General features: G+C 34.2%; 2 protein-coding genes across 14 annotated transcripts in view; both read right to left on the bottom strand.

Moving 5' to 3' along the window:
* Positions 1-24,018, bottom strand: part of LOC143186325 (uncharacterized) — a 451,287-nt gene that overhangs the window by 281,804 nt on the left and 145,465 nt on the right. The gene's annotated exons all lie outside the window — the stretch shown is intronic.
* On the bottom strand, positions 18,169-18,762 carry LOC143185415 (uncharacterized). Its single transcript, XM_076388394.1, is given in 2 exon segments — positions 18,169-18,321; positions 18,670-18,762. Coding segments are annotated over 2 exon segments (246 nt in total).

Below are 24,018 nucleotides of genomic sequence, written 5' to 3'. Positions count from 1 at the left end.
TTCTAATTGTTTCGTATAATATAATGAAGTATATGTATATTCTACGCATTCTATATATTGGAACTACCCTCTAAACGAATCATAGTAAACCTTGAATGTGTAAAATGGGTACATTGTCCACGAAGGAAACTAGAGAAAAAAATGTAAACATGAACTGACCTGGCTCGGTCAAAATGATAGGACACATTTTCCATTATTGTGTTCCTTGTCAATCGTTCCTCAGCATTGACTAAAAACGGACAAGTTAATTTGTCTATAGTATTGGTATAGTTAATTGCTAAAACAGTGCAAAATGGGTCGAGGAATAGAATTAAACGGAAGCAAAATCGATCGTATTTTGTTATTGCGGTCACAGAATTATATCATCACGAAAATTGCGACATTATCAAATTGGAATCGTAACGTCATTTATAATCTTTTAAAAAATCCGAAAATCTACGGAAAAAAGAAAACAAAGGGCAGATCTCTAACAAGAGAACGTGACAGACGGGTTATACTACGCATTGCTTGAAATTATAAAGAAATGGCAAGACAAATCGCAGAAAGGCGGGAGTTCCAGCTAAAGTTCGGATTGTATGACGTATTTTACAATGAAGTAGTCATATTAAACGCAAAAAATTGAAAAGCAGACCTTCCTTAGGTAAACAACATAAGGAAGTCCGTTTATTGTTTGTTCGAGATTATATTCTATGGAAAAAGAAGTGAAAGTGTGTAATTTTTAGCGATGAAGTTTAATTTTGACAGCCCTGATGGCTGTAGTTACTATTTCCATGACCTAACAACAGAAGAACACTGTTTGAGCCGTCAACAAAGGAACGAAGGTAGTAGTATGGTATGGGTCGGTATTGACTATCATGGAAAAACTGATATCAACTTTTTATCAGGCCGTATAAATAGTTCAGCCCATTTACCTAATCTGAACATTATTGAAAATGTGTCAATACAAAGATGTCAAAAAATTAAAAGACAGAATTATTAAAAATTAAAATCTCTTAAAACAAAAACGTACTAAAAAATTATATAAGTCAATTCCTAAACGGTTATTAGGCGTTGTACAACAAAAAAGTGGTCTCGTTAAATATTAATATAGCGTTTAATAAAATATTTGTTTTAAACAATTGTATTTTTTTTAGTAACATCCTACCATTTTGTCCGATTACAATCAATAGATTTTTGCATTATTTTCTTTAACTCTTTTCGTGCATGAGATTCAAACTTAAGATTTATTATACTCACCTCCAAGAATATATCCAATGCATAAGGTATGTAAAACGTACTGTACATACTTCATTATATTATGCAAAACATTTAAAAATATAAAACGTTCTCTGATTTTATTCGGCACTGTATGGGAGAAAACAGTATCAATAAATACATATTTCTTAAATAAAAAAGCGTACTTACATATATACGAGATTGTGTTATGTTCATTTTCTGTATATCTTTATGGTAAAGGCAAGTTCCAGTCTGAAGCACAATGTTAAGTCTCTAAGGTGTGATGTGATCCAAAGAACATGTAGTAAGACCTACATATCATTAGAAAAATCTTGTGAAGACGAATCGATTTATACAATTTTTAACTCCAAAATCATATGGGAACACCGCAAATAATGATCTCAAAGTTCGCGATCTTGCGGAACAAATTGAGTAGAAGTGTGCAGGAACCCGATTTTTCGGGATCGGAACGAGACGGAGAATTTCGAGCGAGATTGGGCGCGATATCAAAGCAATACAAACGCTCGGGATTTCGAGTTGTCCCGGGATATCGAGTCGTCTTAGGACCTCGATTACCTTACGTACTCACGAACAAGTCAAAACTTAATACGGGATTTTGTCTAACTTTCGTTGCAAGGATTTTGTTGCTTTTAACTTGCTTCTGTTTTTTGGGTAATTAAGTACTTCGCAATGCTAAAAAGTCCACACACGATCAATAATATTTAGCCTCCGTGTCTCAATGTTTTTGTTCCAGAAAGTATTGGAAATATGATATATATTTTATTGTTTTATTCATATGAAATATTCGAGTCACACAAGATATGAGTAAAACTATTACAGCTACTCGACTTTTTCATACTCGTAATACTTATTAATAACAGGGGGAAACTATTTCGTGCAACGTTATAGACTAATATAAACTAATAAATTATGTAATTTGTAAGATATTTAAAATATTATTATTATTATTATACAAACGAATGTGAAACGAGACCCCATATCGAGTCCTGACTTGTTCGTGAGTATGTAAGGCAATCGAGATCTCGAGAGGACTCGAGATTCCGAGGCGACTCAACATCTTGAGACGACTCGAGATCCCGAGATCCCGAGACAACTCGAAATCCCGAGATAATTCGAGATCCCGAGATGACTCGAAATCCCGGGCGCTCGTATTGCTTCGGTATCTCGTCCGATCTCGCTCGAAATTCTCCGTCTCGTTCCGAACGTCGGGATCTCATACATCGATCTGCTCGCACACTCCTAAAATTTAGTAGTAAAATCTCATCTGGTTCAAAGGTCCGAGGCTCGACGTTCGAAGAGAATGCAAGGGTGTAAACGATACTCTAGCGCAAATTGAGTTGTCGAATGTATCGTTTGATATTCGTTCCAGGACCGTCTTGGATCTACACTTCTAACCTATGCCCCTTTCTTAATTTTCGAAAATTGTACAGAATCGTATGTAGGCCCAATACAGACCTGGGACGGAAGTTAAAAGATTAATTTGGCGACCTAATCTGCGGTAGAGTATCGAGTCGCGTACCCTTGGGTCAGATGGGATTTTACTACTGATTTTTTTTTTGTTCAAAATCGTAAGATCGTGAACTTTGAGGCTACTTTATTCAGTATTCCCATCTGATTTTGGAGTTAAAAATTATATAAATCGATTCGGCTTCACAAGATTTTTCTAATGATACATGTATAAAGATCTTACTGCACGCTCTTTGCATCAGTTCATATTTTAAAGACTTAACGTTGTCCTTTTCAAAAACTCGATCTTTTTTAGAGATTTTTCCTTTTTTTATGTTTGAAAAATATGTACTTACAAAAGTTATGAGATGTTAAGTGACAGCGTGCTGCATGAGTTTAATATTGAAATCTATAACAAAGACTCAGAATTGAAGCAAACTCGTCATACTGCTGCAGTAATGCCTCGGGAAGAATGAAAATGCTATTTTACAATTCTAAACTCTCAATGAGTTTCACAAAACAAGACTAATGGACGAACCTGAAATTGCAGATTAGAAATGAATATTTGTTGGTTGGACTTTCTATCAGGTAAAATGAAAACATTAAAATATTCTCTCATTATTTAAAATTTTAATTCTTTGCAAGTATCATTTTTTTGAATTGGTGAGACAAGCATCTCAAAAACTAATTGATCAATTTACAGAAATCTTTCTTCAAATTAAAGATTATAGTTTCTTGCAGACAGTGAACCTACGATATTTTGGGTTTTTCTAAACTTACTAATTTTGAAGACGTGTAGAATGTATAATTGTAAAAAAATAAGTGAAAATTGATGTTTGACTTTAAGGTGCCCAAAAATGATAAAAAACATTCTTTTTTCACTTTCGTAGGTTCAATATCTAAGAAATTTCATATAGTGAATATATTCAATTGTTTTGTTTCAGATATGCAATCGAGGAGATAGGTTTCCCACATAAATGAAATGAAAAATTATACAATCTTTTATATACTAAGAGGATATACATGCATATAATAAAGTGCCAAAAACTAAAGATTGCCATCTTATTTAATTTGCTATAAAAAAAATCTTAAAAACAATTTTTTGAAACACGCTTACTTATCTAAGAATTAAGAAACTTTACTAAGAATAAAAATGTGAAGTGAAGACGATAAACAGATCTTATCCCGCGATTGCCTTGTTTATTTCTTTTTGGCGCAGGGACGTGCGAAACGTAAATTTAAACTAACCCTTTTGACGGTGGCTTACGCAGCGATGAAATTATATGGTGTAAACCAATCTTTCGCATAATATCACGTTATTATATCCGGATTATTATTATAGACTGTGTATTAAGTGCTTAATCCGATCGAACGCTATGTAACGGATTCTAGCTCGCATCCGTAGTTAATGCGACGGTTCTCCTGTGTGTATGCAACACAGAGAGAATGCGGTATCGTTACTTACTTGATCAGTGTTGGCCGATGTTTGTCCAATACACAACATAATCGAGAGCAGGTGTCTCTCATATAAGATTTTGTTACCCTTTTAATAAAACACTTTACGTACAGAGATTAAGTACAATTATGTGTAGAATTTTTCAACGAATACAATTTTTTTATTTATACGTATGGAATATATAAATATTCAACACTGCCCCACCTCCCTAAAAAAACATTTAAAATGTAAGAGTACCAAGTATTTGAGACCAGTTTGGACTCTGATCCATAAAATAAATTTTCAAAAAAATTAACTCACAAAAAATTTCCAAAAAACTTAATCCACCCAAAAAAACATCCAAAAAATATTAATATCACAAAAAATCTCCAAAAAATTTAATCCCTTTAAAAAAGCGTCCAAAAGATATTAATTCGCTCAAAACAGCATTCAAAAGATATTAAATAAATCCCAAAAAGCATCCAAAGGATATTAATGAACCCCTAAAAAATACCTTCAACAAATATTAATCGACAAAAATGAAACTTAAAACTTCAAACAAATATAATAAAAAAATATCCCAGAAAATGTTCATTACCATTTGATTCGAAGAAAGTAACAAAATCAAAAATAGTAACCCCGTTTGTACATTGTGCTCCACAGCGCTTTAATTAGAAAACCCCAATAAAACATATAATATATATATACATATATACTAGCTTTTATTCATTCAAAACTTGACGGATTTTGATACTTTTCTAGCTGCGTAGCTGAGCGGCCATTCTAGCCATCTAGCGACAAAAATATGAAAACCAGAAAATTACCTAGCGGCAAAAATGTGAAAGCCAGAAAAAGTATCTCCGCCGGATGAAACTGAAGCATGTTAAATTACTCCTGCACGTAAAATTCATATATATCGATATCTCAGCTCTTTCTAGTTAATATACATGGTGAGGACTCATTTCCCGCTCGTGGTAATACTTAATAAAGTGGCAATCGGTAACATCTGTTACATACTGCGTCAAAAGAATTGACACACTATCAAAGTTTGGTCGCAGAAGAGCTACACTGCTAGCGTCACGCGTCACACAACTACTTGATGCGAGACAGTACCAGCGTCTCCCGACACCACTAGCGTCACGCGCCACTCACAACTACTTGGCACCAGACACTACGCGTCTCCTGATTCTTCACTGGTTCTTTATTGTTGTACCCGTTTTGAAAGTCCATTACTTAGTTAACAGTCAAATTGTTGATGCAAACCGCTTTATTCACACGATATGTCTTTTATAACTTCTACAATGCAATACACATCAACACAGATTAGAAAAACAAATTTGTTGACAAAAACGTAATTTGCTGACAGAGACACTATTTAATTACTAAATCATTTAAAATGGAAAAAGCAGGGCATTTATAATTTATACACTGTTGCAGTCTACAATGTTCACTTTTTAAACAATGGCAGCGGTTTTAAAATAAACTTTAGATTTTTACTCAACAGTTTTGAGAATTACATAGATTCAAGTTGTAGTACCCTTAATTACCTTAATGAAGGTACCTATAAACGTACTACTTTAATATGAAAAAAGTTTCTATTTATAAAATTACTTAATTACTGTATTATGAAACATGTTAGCTAGAAGTTACTTAAAAATTCATTCTTTAAAATTATAAATGATGATAAATTTTGTTTATTATAAGGTACTGCGTGTAATTAAATAAAAATTTTCAGTTGTGACGGAAAAGTTGTAAAAAAATTATCCTCTTTAACAAATCATCAGCCCGGTATAACCTATTATAGTTAACAGATATGTTAGTATTAGACTAAAGTTATGAAATAATAAACAGAAATAAACTTTCTAAAATAAATTCGTAGTGACTTCTTAACGAATTTTAATGCACATGGCATTCAGAGACAGACTAACTAACCGTTATCCTTTTTAGACAAAGGATGGTTAAAGTAGAAACTCTTAATACTGATGATATTAAAGAGGTACAACTTTAACATAACCATTCGACAAATTTTCATTATAGTATTTCAGTTCTTTACCAGACATTAAAATAATCGTGAAATATTGATTTACAAAACTTTCAGAACAGAAAAGGAGAACGTTTATGCTAATAGTTTAATGCAATTTCTGAGCTTTCGCCTTAGAGTTCTAAAATATTAACGCATTTCTTTAAATAATGCCATTCCTCTTAACCCTGTAATTTATAACTACCTTTAGAGGAATTTCTTCTTAGAACATTATCTACCTACTCTTCTATGTGATCCCTTTATCGCGAAGCACGTTGCATTAAAGCCAGTTCAGGAATTTCTCGACAGGTAAACGACTGTAATCAACGTAGACCAATCCTTGAGTATTGTATAAAGATACTGTGGACATGACTTTTTGAGAGAACTTTTAAGAACACTTCGACAATTTGGTCTAAATAACTTTTAAGATCGAAATTTTCTCTTCGACGGCTTAAGTGAAACAAGATACATCACTAACAATAAGAAAGAACGATTCTCTTGGTTTATTTTACTCAAGCAAAGTTTCGGAATAACGTTCGTCAGATGATGCTCGTGGATGAAATCTTATATGCTTATCGATACATTTCGTGAGACTTTACATTTCACCGAAAATGGAACTTACACAAATACGTCAAGGTTCCTTTCTTTTAGTTCAGCTCTCAAATTCGCCACCCATGAGAAATTCATTATCTCATAATTAAAATAGCTGACAACGTTTCAACCAAAAATTACGATATACTGGTGAATAATAAACATTTCTGTAAAATGCAATATTATCGCGTAAAGTATTCGAGATGAGTTGCACAAAGCTGTGTGTTTAGTAAGAGTTGTCTCGTTTTATATGTAAGTTTAGCACTAGGGTAGACCATCTAATTAGTTTGACTAGTAAACCCAGAAAAAAATTCCCTTAAACCGAGTTAGTAACCCTTTCCGCTTCGATATGACGAAATTACTTACCGCGGGTATAGCAATTTCGCCAGTTATAGCCTTTTACTATTTTGTTCTAAACTATAATTAAAAATCTCTTTTACGGATAACAATTTATTGTAGATGTTAGATAAGACTCTAAGCTTTATGAAACATTTAATAATTTCATTATATACGTATTTAGAAATACTATACAACATTTTAAGCGGTAGCATGGTGAAATTGAAGTCACTTATCTTATTTTTCTTTAGTTTTTACACATCATTGAATATTGTACAATGTTTTATTGCAGAAAAGACATTAATATTTTAGCTATAACTATAATCTAATAATCTTATCTTTCAAACCACTTTCTGCGTTGAAAAAAACATGTTAAACATGCAATTTAAATAACAAATAGGATTAAATATAATTGAAAATACTAACTTTAAGTAAAAAATACTTTATTATATAAGATGTTCGACTACAAGTAAACGAAAATTTAAAGGGTGATTTTAGATGTCAACACAAGAACAAAATCAAGAATGGCAGAATCACAGCTGTACCTTCATTTCTCAATCATAAGCATTTGAAATTTGGCATATCGTATAACACTATTGTCATCATAAAGCTCGTGATAGATATCAATGGAAACGTTGTTATGTAGTGGAACACGCACCGAGAAGAAATCTACGAATTTCCGATTATTAAAGAATTCAGAGGAAAACGAATACTGATTTTTGCTAATTTGTACTAAGACCTTAATTTTAAGAACATCGCCTATTTTCAATAGAACGTTCAATCAAAAGTTATGAAGGATTGGGAAGGAGAACACAGATCTAAGAAAATTGTTAAATTTCTATTTAATGATTTTCGTTTTGTTGAAGTAATAATTACTATTAGGAAAATATGTTAAAATAAATGATAATGAAGATGGTATAGGGTGTAACAAACTTAAAAATGAGTAACCATAACAATAAAGAATTTCATTCCATATATACCTATGTTTTTATTAAAATATAATGAAACTTTGATTGTCCAAATTAATTGGAGATATGCATTTCGGATCAATGCACAATGTTGTTATTGTGCGAAAGAAAATGATTAATTCAGAAATGTAGAAATTTTCATCCCCTACACTAAGTCATAAAATAATTTCAAAATTTGTTGTAATAACGTAGATAAGTACTTAGTTTTAATCGAAGATTCAGTAAAACATTCTATAAATGGTTGTGTACATTTGAAACGTGTTATTTTCAATTCATCTAAATTAGAAAATAAAAAATTATTTCTAGCTTTTTGATAACACGATCACAATCTATCAATTTATTTTAAATAGGGGTATTTATGTATAAAGTGTGTTGATTATTATATGCAGGGAAGAATGTAAATGTTGAATATATTTAAACTATAGGTGCTTTGGAGAATTTTTATACATAAGTATTTAAGGTTATCATATTATATTGTGCATTAATTTTCTTTTTCATCTCTACGTGTGTCGTTCATGTGTCGTACACAAAAAATATTAAGTAGATCAAACTGTAATCTTAACTAAACTCTTAGTTAACCGGTATTCGGACAATTGAAGTTCTACCATTGTTAACAACGAAGAACACAATGTTCTCAGTTTGTATCATTTCCGTCAAATTGCTTCGTTCTACATTCTCCTATTCAGCCCATTCATCCATCTTCAACGTCTCGTTAACTGATGTGGGGATATTCGAATCGATAGTCTCGTTTTAACCAGGGAGTTCGTTTCATGGGTTCATAAAGCGAAGGGAAGTTAAACACGCTTCGGCGTAGCCCACTTCGGTATGAAGCGATCGAATCGATTGGACCCGGTACAGAACACGTTGTCCGTGCAGCCATGCACCAGAGAGATATATATCGATCAAAATAAATTCCGACCACGGCATGGTACGGCTCGGCAGTAGTTTCGTCGAGGCGAAAAATCACTTAGCCAAAGATCTTATCGCCTCGGTACTCATCGACGGAACGCCAGCTTGGCCTTGTCCGTCGTGGATACGTTTCTTTTACGAACAATAAGAAACTGATTTCCACGAGACACGGTTAGAAAAGACACGATGTCTGCCTTCTTTCCTTCTTTCCTTCTTTCCTTCCTTCCTTCCTTCCTTCCTTCCTTTCTTTCTTCTCAAGCCAAGAAACTCTTATCGAATCCTTGATAAAATGCCGCAAGCTTCATCCTTAGTTCATCGCAGCTGAATCAGTTCGCGGCACTGAGAACATTCGTAGAATTTTCCTTCGTACCATTACACTCGTTTATCGAAAAAGACTTCAACTTAAAAATAAATGGTGCTGCTTTCATTAAAATATTATTGCGACGCTAGAGAATTTTTAATCTTTATGAATATTAAATTATTTGTGTTATGTTCACAATGTTGTTAGAATAAATTTTACATGTTTATGAATATTTTCACATAAAATTTTCTGAAATGAATACGTTTATAAAATACAATTATTCTATTTTCTTTTGGATACATTTCAATTTGCTTTTTCGTCCTTTATGCCTTAACTCTACAAAAGCTACTTTATTTTCTATTCGTTGTTTGCTTACGCTTTCGTACACGAGTACGTTTTTAATATTGCGCAAGGCATAAAAATTGTTGCCATGTTTGGTGGTTAAGTGGCAGGCATAAAACGAAAGGCGTCTTTTTATCCTCCGCTTCTTTCCATTCACAAGCCCCAGTTTGCCAAGGAGTTCATCTAAGTAGTACACGGCTAAACTCACGAGAGTCAGAAAGGAGGCAGAGGCTGCCATCTTGGCTCGTTAGCTAAGGCCACATACCTACAAACGTTTCAAAATGCTTTGGGTGGGGCTCTGATTAAACCAAGCCTCAAAATTAAAGGTCGATGTGGAATCGGATGAACGCACTCTTTCTTGTGCCTTCATATTATCGCGGCACGGTAAGCCGGATAGAAATTCGATACTGCTCTACATATGTATAATAAATGAGAAAGTTATTTCGAAGGATTTATGTATATAATTTAGTGACGGTCCCTGAAATACTTAAGCGACTTTCCAGATCAGTTCAACCGATCACTTATGCTCGCTCCACTCCAATATTAATCTTAGGTGAAGTATTGATATTCCCTTGGGCATATTGAAACGATAGTTCGATTTTTCCTGCAATTATTAGTATTTTTACCTAAAGTAAGAAATTACGTAGAATGCTTTTTATAGACAGACATATAGACGAATGCGAATATTTGTAATCAGAAATTTTTATTCATGGAAAAACTAATTATAAGTATACTAATTTAGTTAGTACAGTAAAATCATAGTATTAAATTAATTTATCTGTTAGCTTCTGGACACTGACAGACTGAAAAGTATACATTTTTTATATACTACCAGTTATACTACTATATCGATAAAGAGATGTAATCGGGAAATAAACAACCCGTATAAATTAAGGTCCAACGAGTAGATATCGAATTCAAACCTCAAAAAAAAAATAGCTAAAAGCGCATTTCTGTGCAACACAAGCCCTTTATTTTTGAAAGACTTATTTTTTGCTGGAATGTAATTACAATTTAGTTAATTTTTAAATTACAAGGCTTTTTTATGCTAATTTTCATAATGAATAAATACAAAACTACTGCTTGTAAATTGAACTATTGATAGATAAGCCTACATTTATTGGAATTTACTTCATGAGTAATCATTTCTATTGAATAATGTTCAATTCCTATTTGTCTTATCTTCCTAAAATTCTTTCATATACTGATTTTTAACTCTCATATACTGATGAATCGCAATTCATGTCTGTTTTTCTTTGTTTTTCCAATTACGAACAATGAAAACAGACATATCATTACAACAAGTTCACACGTCAAAATATTCCTTAATTTTTCAGGCTTTTCCGATAATAATTTAAAGAAGAAAAAAAAAAAATAAAGTTCCTAGCAAAAGTTTAGTGAGCTTCAAATAGGCTATAAATTGCAATATCAAAAAATTCCAAAAAAACACTTTTTTTCTCAAGAAATAACCAAGTTGACCTTTGGTTTTTTTTAGATGGGATCATATACTTTTGATTTCATATTGTAACTGCTGTCAAGATGAATTCAACGACTTAATATATCATGCAAAGGGGTAGCAAAGGAATTTGTAATAAAGGAATCGTGAATTTGTTTTTTGGTTGTAATATACTTGTTGCTTCTTGTTCATGATGCACGCGTTTTTGACTAGACTTTCCTGAGAAAATGGATGAAATTAAAGTTTTATCCATTTGGCTTCCACATAAAAGAAATAATAAAAAAAAGGAAAATGTATAAAAAATATTGAGTTCATCCGATTAATAGCATAAGAAAATAAAAGGGAACTTTCCACGTCTTATTTGAAAAACTTCAAAAGAATTTTAATAAATTCTTTAATTATTTATTCTACATAATGTATAACATTCAATAATAAAGAACAGAACAAATATGCGTGCTAGTATATCACTAAGAGAGGGATTATTGGTATCGTTGTGGTACAAATATAAAATAGTCAATCAAAATGTATATACGTGTGTATGAATATTTCTGGCTATTTTACAAATATGCCATAATTCCGACATTTTCTGAACATGTTCAAGTAATTATAATATGTTCGAGTAATACACGTACTCTGACATAGAATTTTTATGGGTCAAAAAATAGATATTATTGTATATAGATAAAATAATGAATGAAAGCAACAACAATATATTTAATTCTTCCTACATTTGATTTTTTCCGACACATATATGAATTTTGTCAGTTTTTTCAAATCTGCGCCGTCATTTTTTTCTATGTTTTGTTAGCCGCATCAATTTTTTTAAGAAAGCCGCCGTTTTCGGCCGACAGAAATTCATATCGCGATTCTGCAATTGCCGTGTAAACACGCCGTCATTTATTTCTTTCGTCATCTTCCTTCCTTCTCAATCTGAAGAAAGCCGCTAGTGACCAATCGATTGAGGTTACACAAACTTCGTATCCCGATTCTGTATCTCACGAGAATTGCTGTGTGAATGGTTCAATGAAATTATATGCATGATCGGTATTCATCATACGTGAATCGCGATTCACGAATCGCCGTGTGAAAGAGCTCTAACAGTAGATTCGCCGAAGTACACCAAAATCAAGAACAACTAATATCAATTGCTCGACCGAGTCTATGCGTTGCAATACCTTAGCCTTTTTTCTCTGTTCTAACTAACATTACGTTTTCCTTTGGTATTCATTTTTATATTTTGCCTATTCACTTAATATATATGCAATAGCAATAGAAACAGGAAAAAATGATAAGATACGTACAAGGAGTTGGTTATTAAGAAACAAAAGACTTGGAATAATTCAGACTCCAATTGATTGAGACTATTGTAACGACCTAATACTTTGATGTGAAACGAATGGCGGCTATACATATACATACGTACATATATGTTTAAAAAAAAGTGATTTGCTCCGAATATGATAGTTACGGCAAGAGATTAAAATTTACATATTAACTCTTTCGTAACTATGGTTTGTTATACTTGTGGACTAGCGATAGATATTAGAGTGATTAATATTTACTTTAATATAAACGTTTGTTTGATTTAATATCCAGGTCCGTACAATCATGTTTGTCTTCCGGATATTTCTATTTCATTATTACGTCAAGATAACTACCTATAGCTAATATCTTTATTAATATTTTATGTGTGTAGTTTGTTTAATAAATACTTCCTTCATATATTTGAGAAATTAGCTCAAATGCCATACTGATTAATTTGCTAAAACCATAGAAAAATGATGGAACAGTAAATAATGTATCTTAAAATTGAGTGAGAGGTAAATGTAGCATTTGACACTGCTACTAACATCGCCTTTGCGTAGTTGAGCAACGTATTGTATCTTTTCTAGGTTTTAGCTTTAATTTTCACTATTCTAATTTACGGTCTATCCTTTACCGTTTCTCCAGGCTTGTGCGGGCCTGGACATCGCCAAGCACATTTGGCGACCAGACTCGGCAGTCCTTGAGAATAGTCCTCTTCGTACTTTCTTTATATTTTTCTCTGTTTTCTGTTTTCCTCTTCCCTTCTGATCTTCTCCTATCTTTCTCTTCGTTATACCATTTCTTCCACCTTCTCTTTTTACCTTTTTGCCGAAAAAAGGCAAGCGAGTGAAGGATATTCACTTCTGCTCGAACTTCCAAACAAGTCACATATCACATTCTTGTATCACAGTTATTTTTGTAATAGTAGTGTTATATATGCGTCATAACTTGCACGCTTATAACCTCATAAACAATCAAAGTGATATAATGTGGTTTTATACAACAAAATGATATAGTGAATTATTTAAGAGATAGTTAATCAGTTTTCGTTTTTGAAATATTGAATTCTTGACTAAAATACTTAAAGTTAATCATAACGATGTCAGAAATACCTATGTTAAACATAGTCCCGCATAATTCTATTGTTTCATAACAGTAGATAGAATTATACAGACAAATTGTTCGATTGTTGAAAACTTAAACACTACTAAAAAATTTACATAAAATAGAGTCGATTAATTTCATTGTCAGCAAACTCATGCGTAAAAAGTTTTTTGCCGTAAAATGCTTTTTATTTATTTTCTATAAGGACGAATAAAATAAAAAGTATTTTTGAAATAGTGAGTTTGCTTATACCACCCACGACGCTTCATACACTTTCTAATGTATATGATTGTGTTCTTCTCAAGGAAAAATCAATCCTAAAATTTTGAAGTGCAATTGAAGTTTTTTGTTGTAAATGTATGTGTTTCTATTATGAAGTTTTTGACACATAGATGTAGTGTACGACTAAATTATTGAAAAGAACGCAAAATGCAAACATACTTCTGAGCCAAAAATTGGCTAAAATGAGCTTTTATTATGAAGTTTTATTGTTCATAAAAGAACTGTCTCTGTTAAACTTCTCTTTGAAATTACGGTTATTTCATGCAATTTATTAGTCTCATATTCAAGCTTTAGTGAAATATGAAACTGTAAATTATAATTTTCTGTTATTAAGGGAGATTACTTCTCATGGCAAAGGCGAAATATATTACATATTATTCGTAAAAAGAAATGTACTCTTTTTCCTGAATAGGCAAAATATGCTACATATTTTTCATAAGACAAAGGAGACATGCTATTTTTCGTAATGCATATCGGTTTATTCGTACTTACATAATATGGGTTTTTCATGCAACTGTGCGATGCTTACCTGAAACGATACAAAAATGTTATGTTTAAAATAATGAATTTCATATTACTGAATGTTATATTTATAGTTATAACAGAACTCATGATTTGAGTGTTTCTAATAGCTTAGTACTGATACATTTTTGAAGAATGTTATTATTGCAATAAATTAACAATATGGAAATACGTATGTCATATGTAATTCATATTTCATCATCTATTATCCGTATTTTAGGGTATTCGTACACGCCTACCGGGCTTTCAACGCGGGTACTTTCAATATACTTTATACTACAGTACATCCCACTTTATCTTTTTTTCCTACGAGTATTTATATACCTATGTATAATCGAAGGAAAGTTCGGGATGGTCATTTACAGTTTAGTCTGAAAGTATTCGACGAGTCGGTTGTTACGTGTCTACATCGTACCGTTATTGTTACAAATTAAAGTGAGTATATAGAAAATAATATTTATTACAGTCCCATTTTCTAGAGTTGAGCCCTGGTGGTCGGGTCCTCTAACTTGCGATGTTGTCGCTTCTCTAACTCGGGAATGGTGTTTCTCTTACACGACGCGCCTCCTACTCATTGAGCCTCAACCAATTATCCACGAATACTTATTGTTAGTCGTGGGCGCTCACAGGTCCTTGCTTATTCTCTATCTTTGTCTAGCATCTGTTGTCTTTCCTTCCCAGCGGGGTCACCTAGCGCTATTTCAATGGCGGTTGACAAGGGTATCGAATTCTATTAGCAATTTAAGGAGGCTCGTGCCGCACAGAAAAAATGGCGGACAACGCGGTTTCATTTAACTCATACTCAAAACTGGTTAAACAGTGTCTTAAATTATCTTCTAACTTCTTGCAGTGCCGTATAATATTAGATTGGTGTCAGAATCTTTTTGGTTGATAAACGAATACAAAAAAAGTAATTAATTTAGCATGGGGTGTCTTGCAGATCTGCTTTATTGAGTCACTGAGAAAAACGCACTTGCTCTTGAGGATAGAAAGAAGGATCCAATTGACTACGGCTACACAAGCTGACAACGTTGCTTCAAATACGCATCTAGTATTGAGTCTCTGCCAGTCCATGCGTCGACAGCTTGACACGTCCAGAACTCAACTCTAGAAAATCGCACTGTATAGCTAAATACAGTAATGTAAGGCATAACTGCACCTAAATCATAACAACTCGGAACATCTTTTCTACCTTAGGGGCTATCTGCCTCGTGGAGAGCTACCCCAACGAAGGCCTGAAACTCAAGGAACAATGCAGTCAGAAAATTTAAAAATCAGACTAGGCCTTAGCAAACCAATATAATTTTTTAATTTCTTAACATATTCCGACGCAAGCACTACCAATCGATTCTTTATATTTTTCTGAGGACATTTATACCAAACACGACACAGTTTGGTTGATTTATAAACAAATTATGTATAAAAAACCCATTTGTATAATTTTAACTTAATTTGATCAAAAATAGTCCGATTTACATAGAATTTGGTATTATTTCAATCGGCAGAACATAAGAAATTTATCTGTATCAGTCTAATAATTAAAGAACGTATAATACCAAAGTGATTATTTTGAGGCAAAGCCATTAATCTTCAAGTGTCAGGCCATAAACCAATGTGTGCTCGACGCCGACAAACAAGGGACCCAAGGAGGTCTCCTTGAGACGGTTCTGTTATTAGCCAAGATATTTATTGCTATTTACTGAAAATCTAATTTTAGTTCAACTTTTTTAAAAGTAGTACGAATGAATCCCTTATACCCTACTGATAAAAATGACACTAAACACGACACAATTCAGACGGCTGTCAATCATCTGTATCATACCGTTGGATGCGTAGGTACAGTTAGAAGTTACAGGCGGAACTGCGTATTAAAAACCCAAAATTATTACTAAATAGTTTTGAAAATTCCTACAAATGCAGTGCTCGTACTCTCTCGATAATTCTGACATCAGACATAATTGCATTCGGGTTAGTTATGCGACCAGAACTACCCTGGTGCAGTTCGGTGCAGTCTGGTGTTACAGATGGTACAGCCTAGTCAAACTCTACAATTTATTTTCAATTTGGATATTCTAAGCGTACGCGTTGATGTTAATGTGACAATATGCTAGAATACGTTACAATTTTTTTGATAATTTATTTAGAATATCAGTTTCTACGCATTGCGAAAGATGCATAATCTGAACACGAACAGCGGGTAACAATAAAAAAACGGAAGGTAAGTGTGAAATTCATATTCTTTATTTTATAGGAGCAGTATTACACACAAACGTTTAATATCGTTTTCAGATTTTTAATATATAGCACCGTCTGTAACGGGAAATTGCACTAAACTGCACCAGAACAGTTTCGATCGCATGACTGACGCGAATGTAATTGTGTTTGGTATTAGAGTTGTTGGTAGGGTACGAACAATGCATTTGTAAGAATATTCAAAGCTATTTAGTAAAAATTTTGGGTTTTTAATACGCTTTTAATTTAATTTTTAATACATCGTGAGTGATTCGAATAGTATCGTATTTGGTATCATTTTTATCGGCAGAAAATAAAGAGAAATTCAGTTGCATTACTTTTAAGAAACTTTAATCAAAATTAAAAATTGCCAATAAGTATCAATGAATATTTTCGTTAATAAGAGCAGTCTGGGGGAGGGTTGCTTGGGTCCCTCGCCTATTAGCATCGAGCACATATCGGTTTATGGCCGGCAATTGAAAATTTGTGGCTTTGCCACAAAATATCAACTTCGTCCTTATGCATGCTATCATTATAAGAGTGATACAAATGAATTTCTTACTTTCTACCAATTAAAATTATACCAAATTCAATATAAATCAAACTAATTTTAACGAAGTTAGGGTAAAATTGTGAAAATGGAATCCTTAGTAGGTCAAGGGACTGAATACGAAACTAGTGTCCTTGTAACACGTATCTGCATCCAGCGGGTCCCGTACTGGATGCAGTTATACGTTACACTACTATATTATTAATTCTCGGTATTGATCAAGTTGATTAGGTAAGTATTTTCTGTGAAGTTTGTAATTTTAAAACAGTTTCTTGTTAACTAATTGTGTTGACTGATGTTAACGTATCTTTAACCCGCAGCTAGCAAACGTCGGATCATTTTTTGGCCCAGTGTTGGTCTGGCGGTGCAACGGTTCAATCAACACATCATTTTCCTATAAAATTTCTATTATAGAACTTACATTTATTCCTCTAGCACCTAGGCATGAACAACATTCATTAATGATAATTCATTTAAAGAGACTTTCATTAAAATAATGATATAGATGTTTTAATCTGGTATCAACAAGTGTCTAAATACTTATAGTTTTAAAACTAATTTTAGAACTATGTTCATAAAATGTTAAACTATGCCGAAAATAACTTTGTTCCTTTTTAACCTTTCACATACCCTTCTTCTAAATCTCTGGGCCAAGTGGTACAATTATACAGCTCCTGGATTCTTTTATAGAAATCAGTTTTCAGAGTACTATTCAGCTGACGCGTTGCATTGTTGTGGATTTCTTCAGTCGAGTCAAAATGACGCCTCTTCAAGCGAGGTTTCAACTTGAGAAGTTAAGTGGAAAATGGTGCGCAGGGGCTACCTCTAGTGAATAAGGAGCATGGTTAAGAACAGTAATGCTCTTCTTTGAGAGAAATTCGCTAACGATAGTTGCGTTATGAAAGGCCTTATTGTTAAGAAGTGTAGTACAAACTTCAATAACCACTTTTTACACTCATTAATTCTTATTTATATTAAGTTTGCTCTAAAAGCAATATAACTTTTTCAATTGTGTCATAATTTCGAAACTTTGGAAAACGAGCGCCTCTTTTATCAATATCATCTTACGAGGTTTGACGCCATAATAACGAGAATTGTACGTGTAACCCTTTTTATTTAACAAATTCAAAAAATCAACTGCGATCGCGTTCAAAGCAGTTCCCTGCTGAGATGTCACACAGCTGCATACGATGATTCCAACGTTCAAAGCAATTCCATAAATCAGGTTTTGTAAGGCTGTTGAGCATCTTCGCTATTTTTGCTTTCACGTCTTCTACCGACAAAAACTGAGTTGCTTGAACACAGACTTGATATAAAAATCGCAAGGAGCGAGATCTGGCGAATAGGGTGGATGCTCAAGCACCGTGATGTTTTTCTTAACTAACAACTGCCTCACAGACAAAGTATTGTGGGCTGGTGCGTTGTCTTGGTACAAAATCCACCCGTTATTCCACAATTATGGTCTTTTTTTTCTCACACGTTCATGCAATTTTGTCAAGAATTCAATGTAATTCAGCTGATTTACCGTCTAATCGCTAGGTACGATAATCATCTTTTACATTTTCTCTGCCTTCCGAAAATCATTTGTGCTATTCAAAAACACGTCCATGTAACATGCAATTTGCACTGTAAACCTGAATCAGCAATTAAAAAGTTTCCGTCGCGGATTACTACAGCTTAACACGACATTTGACGTTAACTCGTTGCTCACTTTTGCAGTCCAACATTTTCCGAATAAGAGAAGCAACACGTCTATATTTGAACATGCGTTTACTTGCACTGTAGACGCAATTGAGCTGTGTCTTGTAATACGGTGGCAGGTCAAAATCTGTTCTATGGCCACATACAAGGTGGAAATTATAAAGTGTTACAGATGAATATCTCCAAAAATATTGAATATACGCCAAAATGTTTCAGATGAAAGTGGTTCAGACCGAGGGGAATATCATGTAGTGGGACTTTTATCTTTCCCGGTGGATATGCAAAGGTGAGATGAAGGTCACGACTATTCTTTGAAATGAAACCATAGTTTTATTTTTTGCTAGTATTTTAACTTACTTTAAGACGAATTTGAAAGCTATTTACTTGTAGGAAAATGTCGAAAAGGTGATTGAATATTGAATATTTATTTTCTATAAAGGTGAATAAAATAAAAAGTATGTTTGAAATGATTCAGTTCGCCCTTATCACCCGTAGTATATAGAAATTTCTCACGGTTGATACAACGTTGTGGTTGCTACCCAGCTGGTCGGAGTCACGCTCGCATAAGATAAACGAAACAAAACGAGACTACTAGAGCCTTTTTTTAACAGACACAGACTCGAATATTCGGAAGAGTAAGGAAAAATATTTTCCGTAGGTAACAAACTCTTAACTCAAATGCTAGACTAACAGTTTTCAGTAATTTATGACACTCAGATAAGTTGCGGTCTACCATTTTTTGAAGGTGTTGACACACTACCATATTATTTTCTTATTTTTGCAGTTGTTGTGCGACTCATACCACACTTATCTGCAATTTTCCATAGTAATAAACCTTTATCACATAAAAAATTGTATTGTTTCTTTCTTCTGTATTTAGCAGTTTCATATTGGGTTATATTTATTATTGATGTTTAAGGTGATCACTTTGAACAGTCATACTAGCAGGAACAGCAGTGTAACCAAAAGTAAAGTCTAGAAACAATTTATTTTTCATTGTAATTGACCTTTAGTAACCTTAAATGACCTTCCATCATAATCATTGTATTCAGTATAGAAGAATATTAAGGAAAATACAATAGAACCTCTAGTATCCGAATTAATAGAGAGACATGACTGTTTGGTTGACAGAATTTTCGAATAGTAGAACATTCGTCTTTTCTCATGACTATTTTTATTTTTTATTTTTTTATTGTTTTATACTCTTCTTATACTATTGGGTTGGAAAGAAAGTTCGTAGCGTTTTTTGAGTAAAATTTAAAGACAAAATTTATATTCTTATACCTGATTTTATTCTACGATGTATTTGCCACTTTGATCTACTACTTTTTGCCATATATTTGGTAGCTTGAAGATTCCATTCTTCCAGAATTCGGCATTTTTCTGCTCGATGAACTGGCCCCCATGGTCCTTACAAGCTTCTATGGAGTCGAACTTTTTACCATTGAGAAAATTTTGTAGAGATCGAAATAAGTGAAAATCTGATGGTGCTAGATCAGGTGAATATGGTGGGTGAGGAAGAACATCCCACCCAAACTGCAGCAACTTCTGCCGGGTCTGTACAGAAACGTGTGGTCTGGCGTTGTGCTGGAACACGACGTCTTTCCGATTCGCTAATTCCGGTCATTTTTCCTCGACGGCTGCCTTTAATCGGCCCAGTTGAGAACAATGTGTATCAGAACTTATCGTTCTATTATGCGATAGGAGTTCATAGTACAAAACACCTTTCCAATCCCACCAAATGCAGAGTATAACTTTTTTCGGGTGTAAACCATCTTTTGCCGTAGTTAATGGTGCCTCAGTCTGTTTTCCCCATGACCTTTTCCGGTGCACACTGTTGTATAAGACCCATTTTTCATCACCCGTGATTAGCCGTTTTAAGAATGTATCGTTTTCATTTCGTTTCAAAAGTGAGTCGCTTACGGAAATGCGATTCATTAAGTTCTTTTCTGATAAGTCGTGCGGTACCCAAATATCGTAACGGCTTACGAATTCCAAGGCCTCCAAACGTTTCGCAACGCTTGTACGGGATGTATTGGCTATCTGTGCAATGCCCTGCATCGTTTGCCATGGATCATTTTCAATCAGCGTTTTGATTAGATTATCATTAGCAGTTGAAAGCCTACCAGAACGTTCGCCGTCTCCCAAATCGAAATTGCCGTTTTTAAAGCAAGCAAACCATTTCCGTACGGTACTCTCAGCTATAGAACCTTCTTCATAAACAGCACAAATCTTTCGTACTGTTTGTGCAGCGTTCTTTCCTTTCCGCAAATAAAAAACCATTAAATAACGAAAATGCACTTTATTTTCCTCCATCTTTACTCTTCTATTAAGTAGCTGTAAAATTAACGAATTCAAGAATCACTTGCACAGAGAGACGCGTTGAAACAATAGCTTTCAGAACATGTAAACAAATTTCTTGTTTTAGGAACACACTGAACTGACACACGCTTCCAGCGCCACCTACTAAAAAACGCTAGGAACTTTCTTTACAACCCAATACTTTTTAAATATAAATTATGGGTCAATTTTTAATGTATCAAGTTATGTTGAATTACATACTGTTTGTTTTTTTAACCATTTAAGTTCCTTTTTTAGTTTCATAAATGCTTCGAAATGTGAAGGCACATCATCACCACTCTAATTGCAGTCGCGAATGTTTAATTGTCTGTCTCGTCCCGATCTCAGAAAGTCAGAATTTCGCACATCTGTACCGAGCACATATTCACAGGAAGAATTCGAGCATTTAGGAAATAAACTGTAGTTACGTAGTGTAGTACATCTCTGTTTGTTTGGATAGTAGAGAGCAGAAGCAAGAAAATATACTGTTTGAATAATAAAACGTTCCGATAGTAGGTCTTTGGATACTGGAGGTTTCACTATACTCGTACATGTACGTATGTTCGTATAACGTAATTTATTTATGAAAAATAGATAGAATTATATATATGTATATTCTTCTTTAGATCTTTAGTTTTTGGGTGCTGAATCAGTATGTAAAATACTTTCCACTTATTCAAGAACATCCTGTATAAAAACGCGCACAAGTCGTATTTTCGTGAAAGCAAATGTGGATGTCAAGAAGACCACGCTTTAGCTGATATTTGGAGGCAGCTGATACGTTCCCCATGGTTATCAAAGACCGTTCCGCTCGATACGTGGTCCCAACGGTTCTAACGAGCCCAGAGGATGCCTTGAATATCTAGAGGATAATAGGTGTTTGATGTTTCTTTAGAGACTGATAGCGCCGACGTCCAAACTCTTTACAACTCGAAATAACAGGCTCAACGAAACAGTTCGACACTCGCAGGGTAGCAGACATTGCGCCTGAGATGAGGGCATTTATACAAAACGTATCAGAAAATGTGCGACATTCTCGCAGGATAGGTTCTACATAGATAGACAATGAAAAAAAGTCATATGCACATATTCCCGGAAATGCCTACTTTTGTAGTTATTCGTTATGTTGAGTTACGTAAAATTCTAAATCGAATTCTGTAAAAAGTAAGGAACGTTTGAGAAACTTTTGAAGAATAGAATTAGAATAAGAATTATTCCAAATACGAAGCCAAAGTAAAAAGGTCAAATACACATATGCTCGAAAATGCACCATTTTTTAGTTACACACGGTTTAATATTGCGTAAAACGTCTTGTCTGGACGATGTGTCTTTCCCTTTAACGTCCTACTAGACCTAGAGATATTCCGGCTCCTTGAATGAGTGGCGCACGCGCGCAGTCATAAATTTTAAAAGAAGTATCACACCGTACTATATAACAATATAAAATAACGTAGGTAGTGTTACGAGACGGGAGGCGAGCAGCGCGAGAGACCGTCGAGGATAGGTATAATTCCAAAGAATATAGTGGTTGATGTGTTAGTTGGTACACGGACGAAACTGATGCGAGATCAGTGAGCCGTTAGGATTATTGTAGACGAGGACGGACCTGACGTAAAATCAGGTAGCCTCTGAGGATAGGTGTGCTTGCGGACGAAACTGATCGGTGATCAGTGAGCCGCAGGAGAGTGAGTTTGTGAACGTACCTGATGCGAAATCAGGGAGTCACTAGGATCAGTTTTACAGACGAACTCAAATTAAATTGAGGTGCTGTTAAGGAGGTTGGCGAATTCGAACAGACGAGCCTGATGCGAAATCAGGGTGCTGTAAGGAAGTTGGATAATGTACAGACGAACCTGGTATCAGGTAGCTGTAGGAAGTAGACGAAACTGATGTAAAAATCAGTTAGCTACAGGATAGGTTAGCTTTCGTGGACGAACTCGAATAAATCGAGGAGCCACTAGGTTGAATGCAGTTTCTTTGGAAGTAAGGGTAAGCGGACGAAACTGATGTAAGATCAGTGAGCCGCAGGAGATGTTAGTGAGCCTCGTAACTTTTTAAATTATTAATTGATACAACTTGAGCGGTTAAGCTGTATCGTGGTGGATCTGTCAACTTCGAATGGGATCGCTTAAGGTAGTTATAGGTTTGTAAGCAATCTACGCAAAATTACAATGAATACTTGAATATATCCTAAATCAGTCTTTACGTACAAGTGTACAGTGTAGTGTTGTCGCGTAAAGTGTATGATTTTAATGCACGGTGTTAACGCACTGGCGATGCGGGGACTTACAGAGTGGTCGTAGGAATTGCCAGATAGAATTTATGCCGACTCGCGGATTCTATGAGGTTAACTGTAGACTCGAAAGGGAACTTTAGCCCGATCTAACTGGATAGCAACCAACTCTGACGAACTTGACTATCAACGTGACGGTACTGTTCTGAACCCGTTAGGGCTAAAATCTCTGAGTTTATATAGGCCGAAAAATGAGTGGGGATTCGTTAGAAATTTCCATATAAGGAAATTTCTCACGGTTGGTACATCGTCATAGTTGCTACCCAGCTGCTCGGAGTCGCGCTTACATTAAGATAACGAAAAAACGAGAGTGCTAGGGCGTTTTCTCTTAACAGGCAGAGACTTGAATATTTGGGAGAGTAGACGGAAAATATTCTCCGTACGTAACAGTAGAAATAAAGAGCTAAGCGTTTCTGAATATATGAGTACATGAATTTTTTTCGTTGTTTCATGTCTGGAATCTACCTCCCATATTTGCTCTAAAGATGTTTATTCATATAGTCGATAATCGGGTTCGTCCTACTAAGAATCAGAAAACCACTTATGTAAGCTATAACTAAGACAGCGACTCAGAATTTGACAAGTACAGATCAACTAACACCCTAACTTCTTCAATTGTGTGTCTACTACTACTGTCGCTAGTACCGAC

Source organism: Calliopsis andreniformis, chromosome 12 (assembly GCF_051401765.1).
Source record: "Calliopsis andreniformis isolate RMS-2024a chromosome 12, iyCalAndr_principal, whole genome shotgun sequence".
Taxonomy (NCBI): Eukaryota; Metazoa; Arthropoda; class Insecta; order Hymenoptera; family Andrenidae; genus Calliopsis; species Calliopsis andreniformis.
Note: the sequence above shows the minus strand (reverse complement) of the source record. Positions and strands in the feature narration are given on the sequence as shown.